The sequence below is a fragment of the Dipteris shenzhenensis genome, chromosome 4 (genome assembly GCF_047967505.1).
Source record: "Dipteris shenzhenensis isolate YYH24624 ecotype China chromosome 4, Dip_SZ_1.0, whole genome shotgun sequence".
Classification (NCBI taxonomy): domain Eukaryota; kingdom Viridiplantae; phylum Streptophyta; class Polypodiopsida; order Gleicheniales; family Dipteridaceae; genus Dipteris; species Dipteris shenzhenensis.
This window is the reverse complement of record NC_141599.1, coordinates 39,598,327-39,616,472: the sequence shown is the minus strand read 5'-3', so window position 1 is coordinate 39,616,472 and position 18,146 is coordinate 39,598,327. Positions and strand designations below refer to the sequence as shown.

At 42.7% G+C, this 18,146-nt stretch overlaps 2 protein-coding genes across 2 annotated transcripts in view; one reads left to right on the top strand and one right to left on the bottom strand.

The window, feature by feature from the left end:
• LOC147902843 (pyruvate dehydrogenase E1 component subunit alpha-1, mitochondrial-like) overlaps positions 1-1,507 on the bottom strand; it is a 29,475-nt gene extending 27,968 nt beyond the window's left edge. The window contains exon 1 of the mRNA XM_087373842.1: positions 205-1,507. Coding sequence (XP_087229968.1) covers positions 205-913 — 709 coding nt within the window. The 5' untranslated portion in view covers positions 914-1,507. The remainder of the gene's footprint in view (positions 1-204) is intronic.
• An 11,886-nt stretch (positions 1,508-13,393) lies between these two features.
• Positions 13,394-17,081, top strand: LOC147902842 (pentatricopeptide repeat-containing protein At5g27110-like). Its single transcript, XM_087373952.1, has 2 exons — positions 13,394-13,666; positions 13,792-17,081. The coding sequence occupies exons 1-2, from the start codon at positions 13,570-13,572 to the stop codon at positions 17,079-17,081; spliced, it is 3,387 nt and encodes a 1,128-aa protein (XP_087230078.1). The 5' UTR covers positions 13,394-13,569.
• Positions 17,082-18,146: the final 1,065 nt, after the last annotated feature.

The window sequence follows — 18,146 nt, the reverse complement described above, 5'->3', positions numbered from 1 at the left end:
TTAAGGGCAATCTCGCACGGTTTCATTTGAATCTTTCTTGTCGACAGAATCGTAGGCTGACAGGAGATTCATAACACTTAAAAGGGAGTTTTGTTCTTCTCCGCATTGTAAACCGATCTACGGGCAGGTCTCAGCTTTCACGGGACATTAGTACTAATTGCACTGCAACAAAATAAATAATTCAAACCATGAGACACTACCTACAATGATTGTTTTCGCATACATAGACAACGGGCAGATCCCAAAGGGCCGCAATGTTCAGAGACTCAAATAGCTGTCCTTGATTCGCAGCCCCATCGCCATAAAGGGTGAACGTGACCCCCTGAACCTTTTGATATTTCTGACCAAATGCTAACCCTGCACCCAACGGAATCTGAGCTCCAACAATTCCATGCCCTCCATAAAACCCGTTCTCCTTCTTGTAGAAATGCATGGATCCTCCTTTGCCCAAAGTGCAACCGTCCTTCCGCCCCATAAGCTCCGCAAAGACTTTAGGCAAAGAACCTCCTCTGCCTAAGAACGTGCAGTGATCCCTGTAGGCTGTGATGATATTATCCTGCCTAGTGAGACTGGCCTCCATTCCGATGCAACAAGCTTCCTGCCCGTCGTAGAGGTGGCAAAACCCACGGATCAATTTCGATTTGTACAGTTGGTCTGCGGCAATCTCCATCCGTCTCATGCGAGACATGTCCCTGAAGAAGGTCAAGAGCTCTTTGGCAGAAGTCTCTACAGTCAGGGGAGGGGGCTCAATATTATGTCCTTTGAAGGGCACAGCGATGTCGACGGAGAAGGGAGTGGCATCATCAGCAGCAGCGGAAGAGAAGAGGCGGTTTGGAAGGGAGAGAAGGGAAGGCAAAGACTGAACAAGGGACGAAGAGGGTTTGAGGAGGCGAGAAGAGAGCAGGGGAGCCATAGCCAGGGAGAAGGAAGGCCCCTGGAGCTGAGCTTCGTCTTCTTCCTGTGAAGATGAAAGATATATGCTCTCGCTCTTTCTCTCTCGCTTGCTCGCTCTCGATTTCCGATGATTCTACGTCCCCTCTGATTTCCGACGATTCTTCGTCCGCTCTTGCTCTCCTCCAAAGATGATGTCCGACGCTTCTTCGTCCCCTCTCGCTCTCCTCCAACGATGATTTCCGACGATTCTTCGTCCCCTCTCGCCCCCTCTCTCGAACTACGGAATGCTCTTAATCGAATGCGATTTCGGCTGTATCCTGCGAAGGTTCGAGGAGGGCAGCGCGATTCTGTCGCCCGGACTCGTCGCGGCGCAGATTTTCCTTGTGGATCGACACGATGTACTCGATGCAATCTCCCGGCTCGCGCATGGAAATCGAGATCCCAAGGACGAGGAGAGCAGACTGCAAATTAACACAAAGAGATTTCTTCTTTTTCTCGTGTATGTGTTTGTAAAATTTGTATGAAAGAAATGTCAAACGCACGAGGAAAAGGCAAGGTTGTTGACATGCCAACTCCTTCCCTTGAGAACTTTAGACCGCTCCATTGGCTCCTTTTCAACAAGCCCTTGGCCTCACAATGCTCACACCTATACATGTGTCTCTCCACCCTTCTCGAAAGATACTGGCGAGTGTTACCGCCTGGCATATTTAGACATTTGGGCACCTTCAGAGTTCCCTTCAGGCCCCACACGCAAGATGCACGAAGGCATTTGTCTAAGGAGGCACTCTCTCTACTGGTGGTTGCATGCACTTTGGCCACCAGGGTCCCTGAACAAGCTGCGCTGGATTCAATCTCACATCCGCCACTCGCACCCGTGATTGCTCTCCCACACATGTACCCTTACAATGGCCTGAACAACACCTGTGTGCATGCATTTGCCCTACATGGAAACAAGACCTTCATATTGGGGACCCATCCCTATGAAGGGTCTTTATATACTACCCCACCATTGGCATGCCCAACTGATCATGGATGGGCAAGCTTCCCTGCCTATGTCCAGCCCACAACTCAAATGAGTGGCCATAGTGTGTAAACACCCTAAAGCCCAAGTCACACTAGCAATAAATGATGATCATTAAGAAAGTGCCCTCCCATACACTCAGGCGGGGCTCTTATTCACCCATGTTTGTCCAAGTGGCATGAATGGCGGACGCAATGACTTTTTGGCATGTGGCAAGCCGCCTTGTAAAAGGGATTTCGCAAGGAAGGAAAAGGCCGATGTGTAAGGGCCCTCTCTCATGGGCAAGGCCCAGAAGAACACCTTACCTTTAGCACTTCCTTCTAGGTACCTTCTAGGTAGCGCTCTCCTTTCATTTTTCATTTTTATGAAACTTAACCACTCACCCTTCCATTTCACAGCAAATCCTTCTTTGCCACACAGTTGTCCATGTTCCACTTACTATTAAGGTAGTACTCACAAGTAGTGGCCATCACCACAAGTTATAATCTAGCACTCCCTTTTTTCAATCGTCGTTCACTTTTTGTCTTGTTTTCCTTTTAGAATGGATTTTTAAAGCCTAGACCCCCCCCCCCCCCCCCTCTCTCTCTCTCTCTCTCTCTCTCTCCCCCCCCCTCCCGCCCCCCCCTCTCTCTCTCTCTCTCCCACCCCCCCCTCTCTCTCTCTCTCTCTCTCTCTCCCCCCCCCCCTCTCTCTCTCACTCTCTCCCCCACCCACCCCTCTCCCCCCCCCCCCCCCCCCTTCTCTCTCTCTCTCTCTCTCTCTCTCTCTCCCCCCCCCCCTCTCTCTCTCTCTCTCTCTCTCCCCCCCCCCTCTCTCTCTCTCTCTCTCTTCCCCCCACCCTCTCTCTCTCTCCTCTCTCTCTCTCTAAAGTCCTTGAGATTCCATATCGACCCTTTCAATGGGTCAGCATGGATTCAAAATGGAGTTACTACCAGCCGTTGGGACCAAGAATGCGATGACCAATGTGGTTGATTCTATGTAAAAGCATGTTTGTAGTTCATCGGGTATTGGTCATGGTTTCAAATAGAGATTCCAAATCCACTTCCAATATGCAACTGAATCTCTCTCGTATGATTAGTGTTAGAAGAGGCCCCGAGCTTTGTAGCACACTCCAGTGGTGAGAAGGGCAGGGAAAGGGCCTTTTGTAGATTCAAATCTAGCCCAAATCTGGTCTCTGAACTCACATACCAAGTTAGTTATATCGACAGTGTCACCAAGCTATAATTACTCTAAGTCAAAGTTCTAGCTGAGCAATTATTTGATCATCTATAGTTGCTATGAACTATAAAGCGCATGAAGGCCAGATATCCTCCCTCGTGCATCTATCAAGATGTCGCCCATCTCAGTGATATCATAGAAGATCGTACCATCACCCTCTGGCATGTCTGCATCATCTGAATCCTCCCCGAGCCCACCATTACCCCCAAAGCACTGTGCCATGCATCTTGTTCCAGATCTCTCCTTGCTATTATGCCTACTACCATGTTGTACATAATGAGCTACTATGATGGGTACTTGCCTCTGGAGAAGGGACTCTCGACTGCATGGGAATATGCTAGCGGCTCTGCGATCTAGATGGGCCTCTTGACTACAGGGGAGAAGGGACTCCTGATGAACGGGAAGAAGGCTAATGGCTCTACCGCATGCTAGGCTGTCTTGACTCCACAGGAGTAATCTCAGCTGGTGTGGGTGTGGGGTGGTTTGGAGTCTGTACTCTCGACTCATGAGGGGTGTTATGAGTGCTCGTCATGTATGTGTATAACTCCTGTGGAGTGGGAGGGTGCTCCAAAATGTTATATAACTTTTGTAATAAGGCATCTCGAGGGTTAAGTGAAGCTCCTGAAGAGCTTCCTAGCCACATGATGAACTGCAAAAAAGAAGAGAAGAAGATTTCCATCATGCATGCCCTCTTTCCATATGCATATATAAAAGAGTTATGCCAATTTCCCAATTTTCCTCATGCAATCCCGTGATTTCCATCATGCATGCCCTCTTTCTTTATCCCGCCCTCATGCTGCAGTTCAATTTCCCTCATGCAATCCCTTATTTCCATCTTTCATGAATGCTTAAGGGATTGAAAATTCAACTTAAACATGCATGCAAGGGAAAGGAGAAGGGAAGGATTATGAAGGAGAAGAAGAAAGAGAAGAAAATTTCCATCGTGCACGCCCTCTTTCCATATGCATAAAAGTTATGTCAATTTCCCGATTTTCCTCATGCAATCTCGTGATTTCCATCATGCATGCCCTCTTTCTTTATCCCACCCTCCTGCTGCAGTCCAATTTCCCTCATGCAATCCCTATTTCCATCATTCATGCAATCCCTTATTTCCTCATGAATGCTTAAGGGATTGAAAATTTGACTTAAACATGCATGCAAGGGAAAGCAGAAGGGAAGGATTAATAATGCCAATTTCCCAATTTTCCTTATGCAATCCTGTGAATTCCATCATGCATGCCCTCTTTCTCTATCCCGCCCTCATGCTACAGTCCAATTTGCCTCATGCAATCCCTTATTTCCATCATTCATGCAATCCCATGATGGTGGATGCGGTGTTGTTATTAAGCAAGCTCTGTTTAAACACCAACTAGCATGCGCTTAAGAAAATCTCAGTGATGACCATGATGCTATAGCATGGCTTACAACCAACATCTCCATAGGCATGCATTCAACATACACTAAACAAAGCGTTAATAATACTATAGTACACAGAGTGTTCCATGAAGTGAAATTGGGTGAAGTGCAAAGGAGAAGCAGGCATGATTGTGAGAAAATTAAAGGAGTTCATGGTCTACATAGCATATGGGGCTTTTCAAACAACCAACTGATTAAAACAATAAAACTTTCTTGTTTCTGTAGTGTGTGCATCATAGGGGATCATGATGACGATTGTGATAACATTGCAACTACTAGCAGGATCCTTCTAGCCTTTGCTTTCATCACTTGACGGCATTGGCCTTTACCTTTAAGCAACAACTATCACATGACAGTGGAGAAGCTAAATATCATCATGGGTTTTCAGTCATTTGGTTGTCACAGTGGGAAGTCTTATTGTTAGCAAGTCCTTTGATTTGGGGAAAGGGTTAGGAAGTGGCGGTTGTATACGTTAGGTGAGGCACGGGGCGAACTTTGAGATCAGCATGCAAGAATACAAAAAATGTAGAAGGGATGTACTGGCCCTAATTACCTAGTGCTGACCATGCATACGTGTGGGTGTATTTGCAAGGAAGTGACTTGTGGGCTACAGGTGCATTGGGGTGATATGCCTACTGTACTGACTTACCTAGACTTGGACTTGATGATCATGTGGAATGCAGTGTGGATGAATGTCGCACTATCGCATAGCGTGTTAATAACCATGTAGAGCATGTGTCCAGCTTGTCTCACCTTGGATGCCAGAGGTACACTGGCGTGGTGATGAATCCTTGCAGGATGATCCTTTATCGTGGGATAAGCGGGTTTTGGTTTTCTCTTGTCCAACCTGTGTGGGGGAGTTTTGTATTGAGCCTTTGTGGTTGGGTATTCTCTCTTTCATGGTGTCTTTGTGCTGCAAAAAGCCTTGTGTGGATGAGCATTTGGTCTTGGTCTTTTGCCATATATGGATTTCTCTATTTGCCTCTCTACATAATAGTTTTCCTTTATCACATGTGATATTACACACACACACACACCCCTTTGTGGGACTCAAATATATCCAATTGTACAAATCTAGATTTTTTTTGTTCTGAAATCCGAAATTCTACAAAGAAAACAAAAGAGAAGAAAAATGAGCTAATAAAAAATCTTTGAAAAACAACAGGTAGACATACTAGCAAGCAAAGCAATGCTTATGTTGTCATCCGTGACCTCCGTGACCAACCTTAGCAACTATACTGGGTTTCCAAAGACACAAGGTGTCTCTTGGCAAGCCCAATGCTTACTAAAATATGTCAATCAAACAAAACAAAAAGATAACAAGAAAGGAAGAAGGTGACTTAACAAAAATAAACAAACAAATCAAGAAACAAAAGAGACCATAACCAGGAATAAATCTCTCTCCCCCCCCCTCTCTCTCTGTCTCTCTCTCTCTCTCTCTCTCTAGAGTCAAAGATATGATTCACACTAAAGTACAATCAATCAAGAAAGAAGTGATTGAATGGTATGCCACAAAGGCAAACAAGACTAATATCCATGAAGAGATCAAAGAACATGAAGCCAGACACGATAATGCATTGAAGATTAGAGTGGGGGGGTTGCTTGAAGGATGGTTCAAAGATGATGACTCTTTAAGTGAGACGTTAGCACATGTCAAAGTAGCCATGCCTAATATTGAATGGAAGCACATACGAAATAGATGCCCAAATACCAAGGTACGTAAGCCTTGGATGGCGAGGACTTCCAATATCTTGGCCATTTTAAGGGGTTGAGGTACTTGGAGTGGCTAAATGGATGAGGGGTTGGGGCAACCCTCAGTACACAGCTCCACCATCAAATACCATGTCACAAAATTTGACATGATGAGGAATCTAGCAGCTCCAATCGATGGGAGCAAAATTGGACTATAGGAGATGAGGGGTTTGAGAGTTGTGGCTAGAGAATTTATGGTGTAATTTTATTCTCTCATGTATTTATAGGCTTGACAATGACACGTTGTCTATGCTTGCAAGCACAATGACCTCACACTCCTCCTCCTCCCCTCAACATGACCACAATCACTCCTCTTTCCACTAACAATTTTGCCTCATCTACAATTCTTCGATATTACTCTCATTCTCCTTCATTCCATCTATAATAGCCACATTTGCTAATCAACAACACAGCAAGACATTGTTGATTTTTCTATTGCCTTTGCAAATTGCTTGTGTTGCTTCCCACATGTTTGCTAGATAGAATCTAGGCCATTGTTGTCCATTTCATGCTTTGAAATTAATCATAGGAGAAGAAAATAGTACTATGGGAGCATGGACTACACTTAGAAAGAAAACAAGCTTAAACAATCCTTGGGACTAGAACTTAGGCCAATATGTGTGAGGTATTGTTTGCGGTACTGCTCTTACATAATCTAAAAGCTAGCAAGAGCTAGGTGCAAAGCTAGCAAGTCCTCAACGTTTTATATGTAGATAATTTATGATAAAGTGGGGGGAGAGAGAGAGAGAGAGAGAGAGAGAGAGAGAGAGAGAGAGAGAGAGAGAGAGAGAGAGAGAGAGGTGTGCGTGATATAGCTACTTGTACACTATGTTGTATTGAATATAAACATGAATATATACACGAGTACCCCTTAGGGTTAGGGTTAGGGTTAGGGTTAGGATTAGGGTTTGCCCTTATGCCCTATCTAGATGGTGCAATTTACACCATCCTCAACACCCCCTCTTAAATTGCACTGGATAAGTAGAGGGTGCATGTATAAGATTGTTTTGTGGATTTTGTTTGGTGCATATGATAGCATCCAAAACTAAAAAGAAAACTGGAAAGAAATCATAGTAGTATGTGCATGCATGGCAAAAGCATGTACAATGAGTACAACTTATGATCATTTATATAACTTGGATTTCCCCCCTCTTAAGTTGTGGGTCATCCTTTGCCTTTAGGAATAAAACCTAGAAGATAGGCCGAAGGGAAGAGGAAGGAAATATGCAAAAAGTAAAGTCCACCTGGATCAAAGATTGGTCGATCAAAAGATGACTGCATCATGAACTTTATGTATGGTTACATGCTGAACATGCCATAAGTCATTGTGGACTGTGCAACTGCTTTGAAGAAGAGGCATCCGTATGTGAGGCTAGTCGGTGTGGCCATGAAGATATGATCCGATAGGTTGTGACATACGAGGGTGTCACCAACCCAATAGAATTGGCAACAATATGTGAGATGTGCTATAAAAGAACTATAATCTCTGTCGAATGATGCAGGGTCGAAGAAGACTGCATAGTTAGTGTGGACAGAGTGATCCAAGCGCTACATAAAAGCTTGCGTTTAAGGTGCAGATATGATACACTGATCTAGTGAAGAAGAGCCCATAAAACTAATAGGGAATAGGAACCTATCAAACATGTATGGTCTAATGTCATGAGTTGAAGGTCATTTGGTATGTGCATGGCTAGACATCCATCGACATAGGATGTAACATCTATCATAGGCTCGTCAAGAAGAAGTATAAAGGCCTAGAAGCCTAAAATACAACTAAAAAAACATAGGGTGTCCCTGAGGCATAGGAGGTGCCGAATGCTGATGTCAGGGCAGATCTATAGTCCTAGATCTAGCCACTAATCTGCATCAAGTATGGATTGTATATGACATCCATAAGTGCATGTTAAAACACTAGGTTCCCTAGGTTGTGCTATGGCCGAACCTATTGATGTCCACTACACTGAGGAAGGGCTTCATCGATGCATAATCATCATCATGCTGAGGAATGATTTGTTGATCGAAAGAGGTGGTGATCACTGGATCCAAGGGTGGTGCAATGCAGCGTAACTGAGCCGAGATGCTGGAATGTCCTAAAGATTGATCTGTTTATTTGAACTGCTCGTGGAAACTGTGTCTAAGGATATGATGTGCTCTGTATCAATGATGGCGGTGAAAGCTTCAGTAATGGATGCTAGAATGGAATCACTTGAAGAGCTGAATGCATTGTGGCATGTATCTCCGCATGCTGCTGGAGATGTGAGTGCCTCATACTGAGGACTTACCTATTGAAAAACTGCATGATCACTGGTGAACTCTTGGTGAGTATCTGCATCTGATGTGATAGTAGATGGTGTCGGATCCATGCATGAAGATGATGGCTATGAATTAGTCTGTTCTGATGTTAATGGGACTGCCTCACACTGAGGGCTTACCATCAAATGTGCTTGATGATGAGGGTTTACTGGTTGAATGTGCCTCATGCTGAGGGATTACCAAGGAATGTGCATGATCAAGAACTCTGGATGATCCATGCTAACATTTGAAGCATCTGCATCCAATCTCTCAAGACCAATGAGGCTCGAGTCATCATTGTAAACTGGTACATACCCTGTGGCAATGAATGGTTGAAGTAGGTTCTCTTTCCATGATCAAGTGGGGAGTAAGAGAGAGAGAGAGGGAGAGAGAGAGAGAGAGAGAGAGAGAGAGAGAGGAGTAAACACGATATAGCTACATGTACACAATGTCGTATTGAACATAAATTGAATATATACACGAGTACCCCTTAGGTTTAGAGTTAGGGTTTGCCCCTAATGCCCTATTTAGATGGTGCAATTTAGACCATCCTCAACAATTTATATAACAAAGGAAAGACTAAAGCATGTATGATTAAATAGCTTACAAGCTAAAAGAAAAAGATGACCCAAAGATGTACTCCAATATGATTAAATAACTTACAAGCTAAAAGAAAAAGATGACACAAAGATGGGCTCCAATAGCAAATTAAGACACAAAAATGAGGCTATGGAAAGACTACCTAGCTAGATGACTGTATACCCACCCTTGAAAAAGGTTTGGTAAGCACACTTGGGTAGAGGGACCTAATCCCCCAAGACCTTCTTAAAGGAGGGATAGAGCCTTGTAGCTTCTCAAGCCTAGAAAGTTTGCTAGAAGTGTTCATCAAGGCTAGATGTTCTTGTAGATCTTGATAAGATGCAACTTTCTATTCAAAATTTCTAGAAACAAATTCTTATAAAAGCTACACTCTTTGCTTGGTGGCCAAATGAATGAGCATCGTGATCTTTGCTCAAGCTTCCCAATTAAAAGCTTTGTAAGGCCTTGAGTTAATGATAATGTATGTGTGAAAGCTATGCTTATTTTGAAGCTTTAGAGAGGAAGAGATGAGAGCTTGCAAATGATGTAAAAGTTCCTGTGAATGATAGCCTTATAGGAAAATCTAAAGTGAAATTTTGATCTAAGACATTTACACCAAACATCTCTCAAATTCTAATCCAACACAGTATTATGAAAACTCTTGTGAATGCTAATATGTTAAGTTGCTTGAAAAATCTAATAAATGTTGATTTGAGACATACACATGAAACATATTACAAATGATAACTGGAAATGTGTAGGAAAAATCTAATTGAAGCTAGCTTGGGAGATTTCATGTGATATGTGAAAAAACTCACAATTATCACTTGGCTAGGATCTACACTAAAAAATCTTGGGAAAGTCAAGATCCACATGGACAATATCAAGAAAGTGGAAAATAGTGAGAGAGTTGTGATTATTGCTTAAATTTGTCAAGACTTATGGTTTACATAAACACATGGATTCTACATTAAGATCAAGGGGCCCATTGTCTTAAGCATCCCTTTGGGACCCATTTTTGAGGGGTTTTTTGGAAAATTCAAAGCAATCTTTATTAAAGGAAATTATGACTTGTATCAAAAGGGGATGGTGTAAAGTCTTGGAAAAGTTAAAGGTAGGTATTCTATCATTAACAAAGCCAAAATAAGTAACTTTGATTTAAACTAGACTCTCCCATTCACACTCACCAAAACACCCAAATTCTTGAATGAGGCACTTGAATTTCCTAGAACATTACCTGAGAAACCCATCCACATTCAAATAATCAGCAAGGAATTCCAACAAAGTTGGCTGGGTACTTAATCTAAATTCACAGTGAGGAGTAAATGCTTTGTAGCATACAACAATGCCCTACGTGCCACATTAAGCACATTGCTAGGAATATTTCCTCTAGACATGTCCTATTACTCATCAACTAGCTATGACATAAAAAACTTAATGCATTTGGCAATAGGTTCAACATGGCCAAGGAGTTTTCATCAAAGAATCTTACGCAAATTAATTTAGTAACCTGCAAGTTAACGTTAGCCTATAAGATCATCCTGCACCTAGGCCACATGGTACAGGTCCCAAAAAAGTGGATAGCCATCTCTTTTTCTATCTTTTAGGGTATCTGCATAGCTCATCCTTACTAAATGATCTATCAATTCCTATGCTTTTATCTAGTAGCTTTAAAATCTCATTGCATTTAGACATTCTCATTAGACTCACCAATCATGTATGTGTTGTTAATGCCTTGTGATCCTCTCTTAAAGACTTCAAGAACTTCAAATGATTCAATAACCCATTCAACGTCCTTATTATATGTGTTGTAAATATGTTTCACAACCTTTTTTCCTCTAGTTATTTAGAAGAAGATATATACATCCTCAAGCATCCATCTAATCCATGAGCAATTCCTAGTAATTGCACTTTGGTGCTTTAAGTTTATGTTAGCACTAGATCGATGTCTTTGAGTAATCGCAATAGAAATCCATCCTTTGTGGATTGTCTATTAGCTAAGAACAACATTTGTTTTAATGAAACAGACTATTCACCTTTAGTCTTCCTTTTCTTACTAAAGTGAGAGGCTACTTTGACAATTATTCGGATAGAATTAGCACCTCTTCTTGGAACTACCACCTACTTTAATGGGATCCTACCAGTTCATGATTGCATTTTCAAAATCTATTCTTTCCTAGGTAAGCAAGACCCTATAAGATTAATTAGTGATTTGACATGGCCAAAGGTGGTCAACATTTCCACCCATTTGAGGTTACTTCCACAATCCATGCATGAAGCATAACAATCTACCCTATCACAACTATTCTCACATTTTAATCTTCTATTATTCCAAGAATAACTTTGTGGCTGTCTCAATGACAATAGTTTTACATAGTGCACCAAATATAAGGCTTAAGCTCATTACAATTCTCTATCTTTGATGCAAGCCTTGGCCGAATTTCCATGTTTTAATCCATTACACATTTTACCATGTTTGAGTCTCCTCCAAAGAGGATATGCATATCTTGCAAGGTGTCTCTACTTCCTTCCTTAAACCTTGCTTTTTAGTAAAGAAGGAATTGATGTATCCAAAGGCAAATGCTTGAGATGTTATTGATTAAAGGGATTAAACCTTGAAACTTTTGAGCAAACCATGAATAACTTGGAGGCCCAATCTGAATCTCTTTAAACATCATGGCACCCATTTTAACTCTTGAAAAACATAAATTGTGTTTTTCCTTTTATTAAGTGCCAAACAATGTCGCATATGGGGTGACCAAGACGAGGTCATGAGCTACTCTTGAGGTTGGAACTCAAAACCGGCCCACACATTTGTGCCACTTGGTCTACACCCTCTTAGCATCCATTATAACTTTACACTGGCTTTTAATTTGGTATTTTCACATATTCCTGAGAGGTACCCTCCTAACATGTTCTAGTTGCCCTAATTCAACCTTTACAACCAACGCCATGGGTTGCTTTGTGTTCTCATAAGGGAGATGTATTTGACTACCCATTCCCTGAAAATACTAATGAGAATTTGGCATGTACTCGAAAGATATTATTGTTCCTACTTGTGATTATGTCAACCTTCTTATCTTGCTTGATGCCTATAGCCCTCTATTATTGGAAATCATCTAAGGTTGTTTACAGACTAAAGCACCATGGGCACATGCCACAGATCATGGATGGGCAAGATTGCCTGCCCACAGTCGAGATGCATTCAATGCACCATGGGATGCGATTGACCACAAACACAACATGTGTAGCAAAAAAATTAAAATCCCAACCGATGCAAAAAAAAAACTGGCCGGCACGAAGAGATAAGATTGAAGACAGTGATGATAATTAAAATTTGTTTAGGAAATTTGGATATTAGCAACGATATTGTAAATGGTGCAGATGGAAATTTTAAAGGATCGAACACAAATAACAAACCCCCTGTAATTTTGATTGAGCTTATTGAAGAAATAGTTGGCACTAAAGCACATGTTGAGAATAAGCACAAGCACATCGATGAAAGACTCCCCAGTTGGACACCAATAATGCAAATCACAAGGGAGTTCCAAATCGGTAACACCACCTAAACGACGCTACAAGGACACAATTTTCGATACAGCTTGCATCAACAAGAATCATACACCGCTCCCAAGGTCTTACCATGGAGTCACTTCCTTTGATCCCTCGAACATAAGATTACACAGGCTTATTTACACAGCTTTATCACGAGTACGTAACCCAGCCAACCTCTACCTCCTTTGTGAACTACAACAACAAAACATAAAAGTTGACCCCGCAGTTTCACAAACGTCTACAAATAGAATCTCGTTGGCATTTTGAGGAGAACATTTCCACGCAAACGGTTCAAACTGAACTGACACTACAAAGCCTAAACCATACACGATAGGCGACTTTAATATTAATTATCACTCTAACTCCACCAACAAAACAAACCTCCTACAATTTATGGCTAGCAAGAACATGAAACAACTCCTCAGAGCACCCACAACAATCCATGGATCTACTATTGACCACATATGGGCGACATCAACAATAACCCACAATCATCACGGATCATGTTTTATATACTGTGAGACCACTCCCTCGTATACACTTCAATATCCCTCATATGCAGTCCAATCTGCTAGCATTACAAACCAACATAAGAAAGTCAAACCATGCCTCCCGCTTTATAAGTTATACAATCTCGCATTTGTGACGCAAACTATAATAAACCACTGCAATGTTAAATTGTTCCAAAATAACCAACACCTCAACACAGTGCATCTCCAAGGCAGGCCAGTTGAACTCTGTTCAGCCTTGTTCTTTAACTCTTGAGCATCCGATAACATACCCAAACCCCTTTTAGTTATGCTTGGCCTTTGGAATTTCTCCTTGTAAGGAGCTCGCGACCAATGCCACTGCGTGGCTTCTATAACCATTTGGTATTAAGGCGCCATATCTGCTATATTGATATGCAGAGCAAGAGTATCCGATGGGGAAGTCAGTTAGGTACTGGATTCCACAGCATCCTGCAGCTATGTTAGGAGTAACTGTGTATTATCTTTGTTTGGATATTGTTCTTTTGTGACGTGGTTGTATCTAACTATTATTTTGTTGCTTTACATATCCTGCAGTCTGTACTAGATCCTCTAAGCCTGTTGGAGATTTAAGCAACCTGTTTGAGGGCCAACATTTTTGTGAAGCACTTCAAAGCGTACAAGACCTTCTGGATCGGAAAGGGGATGTATCTAGCGAGACAATTCGCTCTTATTTAGAGGAATGCACAAAACAACCAAATCTGCCAGTGGGAAGGCAATTGCATTCCCTTATGGTAAGGGCAGGTCTTGACTCTATAGCGTTCTTTGGGGATTACCTGATCCGCATGTTTGCAGCCTGTGGGAGTCTGCTGGAAGCCCAGAAAGCGTTTTGGAAGGTCTCACAGCCAAGTGTGTATACTTGGAATGCTATTATTTCAGCACATGTAACACTAGGTGATTATGAGAGGGCTCTCGAGTTTTACTATAAGATGCAGCAGAAAGGCATGAAAATTGATAAAATTACATTCCTCTACGCATTAAAATCTTGCAGCAGCATTAGAAGCATTGAGGAGGGTCGGCTTATACATGGTCAGGTCATCAAAAGTGGCCTTGGATTAGATCTGGTAGTTGGGAATGCCCTCGTTGACATGTATGCCAAATGTAGGAGCCTGGAGGAAGCTCATGAAGTGTTTGACAAATTGCCAAATCGGGATGTGGTCTCATGGGGTGCAATTATTGCAGGATATGCTCAAAATGGACATGGTATTCCTGCTTTGGAACTTTTTGAGAAGATGTCTCAAGAAGGAACAAAACCAAATAGAGTTATTTTTCTATGCAGCTTGAAAGCATGTGCATGCATAGGGGCCATAGACAAGGGAAGGCTCATACATGACCAGGTTGTTGAGAGTGGCCTCAAATCTGATGCAGCTATCGGTAATACTCTGGTTGACATGTATGCCAAGTGTGGGAGTCTAGAGGAGGCTCGGAAAGTGTTTTATGAGTTGCCAATTCAAAATGTGGTGTCATGGGGAGCAATGATCGGTGGATATGCCCAGAATGGACAAGGTCTTCTTGCACTTGAACTATTTCAAAAAATGCAAGAGAAGGGTGTAAATCCTAACAAAGTAATTTTCTTGTGTGTTCTGAAAGCTTGTGGCATCGTAGGAGCCATAGAGAAGGGCAGGCTTATACACGAACAGATAATCAGACAATTACAATTAGACATTGTGATTGGGAATGCTCTTGTTGACATGTATGCAAAGTGTGGCTTTCTTATGGATGGGCATAGAGTGTTTGATGAATTGCCAAAGCGTGACGTTGTGTCTTATGGTGCCATGATTGCAGGATATATCCAGCATGAGCAGGCTCTTCCTGCTCTTGCACTTTTCAATGGTATGCAACAAGAAGGTGTAGAGCCAACCAGACCTATATTCCTTTGCATCCTGCAAGCGTGTGGCAACATAGGAAATCTAGAGCAGGGCCAGGTGGTTCATCACCAAATCCTCAGACATGGTGCTCAATCAGATGTTGTCGTTGGTAGTACCCTTGTTGACATGTATGCCAAATGTGGGAATGTTGAGGAGGCTTATAGAGTATTTAACATGTTGCCATGTCGAGATGTGGTCGCATGGAGTTCAATGATTGCTGGTTATGCCCAGCATGGACAGGGTTTTCTTGCACTTGAACTTTTTGAGGAAATGCAAGAGGAGGGCGTAGAACCAAGCATTGTCACATTTTTGTATGCCTTGAAAGCATGTGCTAGCATACCAGCCATCAAGGAGGGCAGACTTGTACATGACCAGGTGATAAGAAGTGGACTTCAGTCTGACATTATGATTGGAAGCACACTTGTTGATATGTATGCAAAATGCGGACACCTTGAGGAAGCACTTGGAGTGTTTGATAAATTTCCAGATAGAGATCTGGTGTTGTGGGGTGCTATGATATCTGGATATGCCCAACGTGGCCATAATGAGTCTGGTCTTGAACTTTTCAAGAAAATGCAACACGAGGGTGTAAAGCCAGATAGAGTCACGCTTCTGTCCATATTGAAAGTGTGTGGTGGTGTCAAAGCCATTGGCCAAGGGAGATTGATACATGATCAAATTATTGGAACTGGACTTGAATCTGACGTGGTTCTTGGGAATAAACTTGTTGATATGTATGTGAAATGTGGGAGCTTAGAGGAAGCATGGATAGTTTTTGAGCGTCTGCCAAATCGCAATGTGGTGTCATGGGCTGCAATGATTGCAGCATACGTCTGTCATGGTTATGGGATTCTTGCTCTTGAACTTTTTCAGCAAATGCAACAGGAGGGCATAAAGCCTGAGATAGCAATAATTTTAAGCATTTTAAAAGCTTGTAGTAGCATAGGAGGTGTAGAGCAGGGCAGGTTGATACATGAGCTCAGCATTGTTGGTGGGCTTGAGTCAGATTTGATGGTGGGAAATGCTCTGGTTGACATGTATGCCAAATGTGGGAGCCTTAAGGAGGCAGAGAAGGTTTTTCGTGATTTGGCACATCGGGATGTGGTTTCATGGGGTGCGATAATTGCAGCATTTGCACGGTATGGCAATTGCAGGCTGGTCGTGCAATGCATTGAAGAAATGCAAAGTGAAGGGTTGAAGCCAGATGATACAATATTCCTTAATATTCTTGCTGCATTTAGTCATGCAGGCATATTGGAGGAAGGCCGGTTGTACTTTAGGTCAATGAAGGAAAAGCACAACATCACACCAAATATTGAGCATTACAGCTGCATGGCTGACCTTCTTAGCCGGGCAGGACACTTACAGCAAGCTGCAGATTTACTCCAAACAATGCCTAGCCCACCAGATCTTGTTGTGTGGACTTCTTTGCTCACTAGCTGCAGAACATATGGCAATATAGAGCTAGGAAGCAGATGCTTTGAGCAAGTTTCCCAGATGGATCCGGATGATGCTTCTGGTTATGTGCTTGTTTCAAACATTTATGGTGACGCTGATATGTGGCATGATGTGGACAAAGTCCACGAGCTGAGGAGAAGCACAGGCTTGCAGAAAAAACCTGGGAAATCCTGGATAGAGATCAACAGCCAGTTGCATGAGTTTATTCCAGGGGTTAACATGCACACGCAAAATAACGAGACGTGTGTAAAGTCAAGGAGAGCAATTGAGGTATTGCGAGAGGTAGGATATGTTCCACAGTTGGACTTGGTCCTGGAGTCGATGTTAGTAGAGTATGAGGACCACACCCTTTGTGGGCACCAGCAGAAAGTGGCCCTACCTTTTGGGCTAGGTAATGCATGTAAGAGTACAACTATGCAAGTAATAAACGAGATTCAATTTTATAATTCTAGTTTGATAATTTCCAAAATTGAAAAGCAACAGATCATGCTCAACATGTGAAAATTCCAGCTGCTTTTGTGGGAGTTGTATGAGCATTAATTATTTTTTTGGTCTATATTTTGGCTTGCAAATCTGGGAAACTTTTTCATGGCTCATTGTTACAGCGTGGCTTGTATACTCACTCATACATACATTCGTGGAACACATGCTTGCATAGAGCACCCACCTAAACTTTAGGCGAGGGATGCACTTTAAAAAAGTTACACCTCATGCCAGACAAGGATAGCTCACTAAGAGGCAAGGAAAAATTACAGTTGGTACGCAGTGGTATCGTAGGGCTCATGAACAAACTAAAAAAGGGATCTATCTACTGTACTGCAGTCATTGATGGCTGTTTTGAGCTCACATGAGCAAAAGAAAATGTAGAAATGACCATGTGATATGCTCGTTGGCAGCGCTTTTGATTCTCGCGTGTCCCACCTCAGAGACATCAGATTACTTGGTAGGGGGTTTTTCCAATTGACACCCCAAAGGGTCCCCATCAGGAGAGAAAGGAAGGCATCCATGATTCCAAACTGCCTTCCCTTTGATCCGGTTTTGAAGGACTAGAAGGATTCCATGGCCACCTTTCGATTCCATTGCCACATTCGATTCCCTGTCCTTCCCCAAGTGTACTTCAAGCTCCTACAAACTGCCCACCTTCCTAAACTGCTGTTCCAGACTGGAGGATTGTGCCCTTGCGAGAAGGAGGGTGACTCAGGTTCAGTCAGGTGCGTTCAGAGTTCTGGTTTACTGAAATTGAGTTTGGTTGACTTTGCTGAGTGGTATATACAGCAGAGATGTCGCCATCTACAGCCTCTTCAGCCCCTGCTATCCCTTCCTCCTCCTCCAGTTTTCTCTCTTTCACTATCCCTAACTTTGGAGAGTCTGGGAACCTGGACGGGACTAATTACCCGATCTGGAAAGTGAAGATCCGGAGTCATTTAGTGGCTCGGAAGTTGTGGAAGCTGACCACGGGAGAGGAGTCGAAGCCGGAAGACTTGGTGGACAGTAAAGGGAAGGTACTCATGGCAGTAGACAGAGAAGAGCTTGAAGCTTGGGAAGAAAGAGATGCCCATGCCCTGG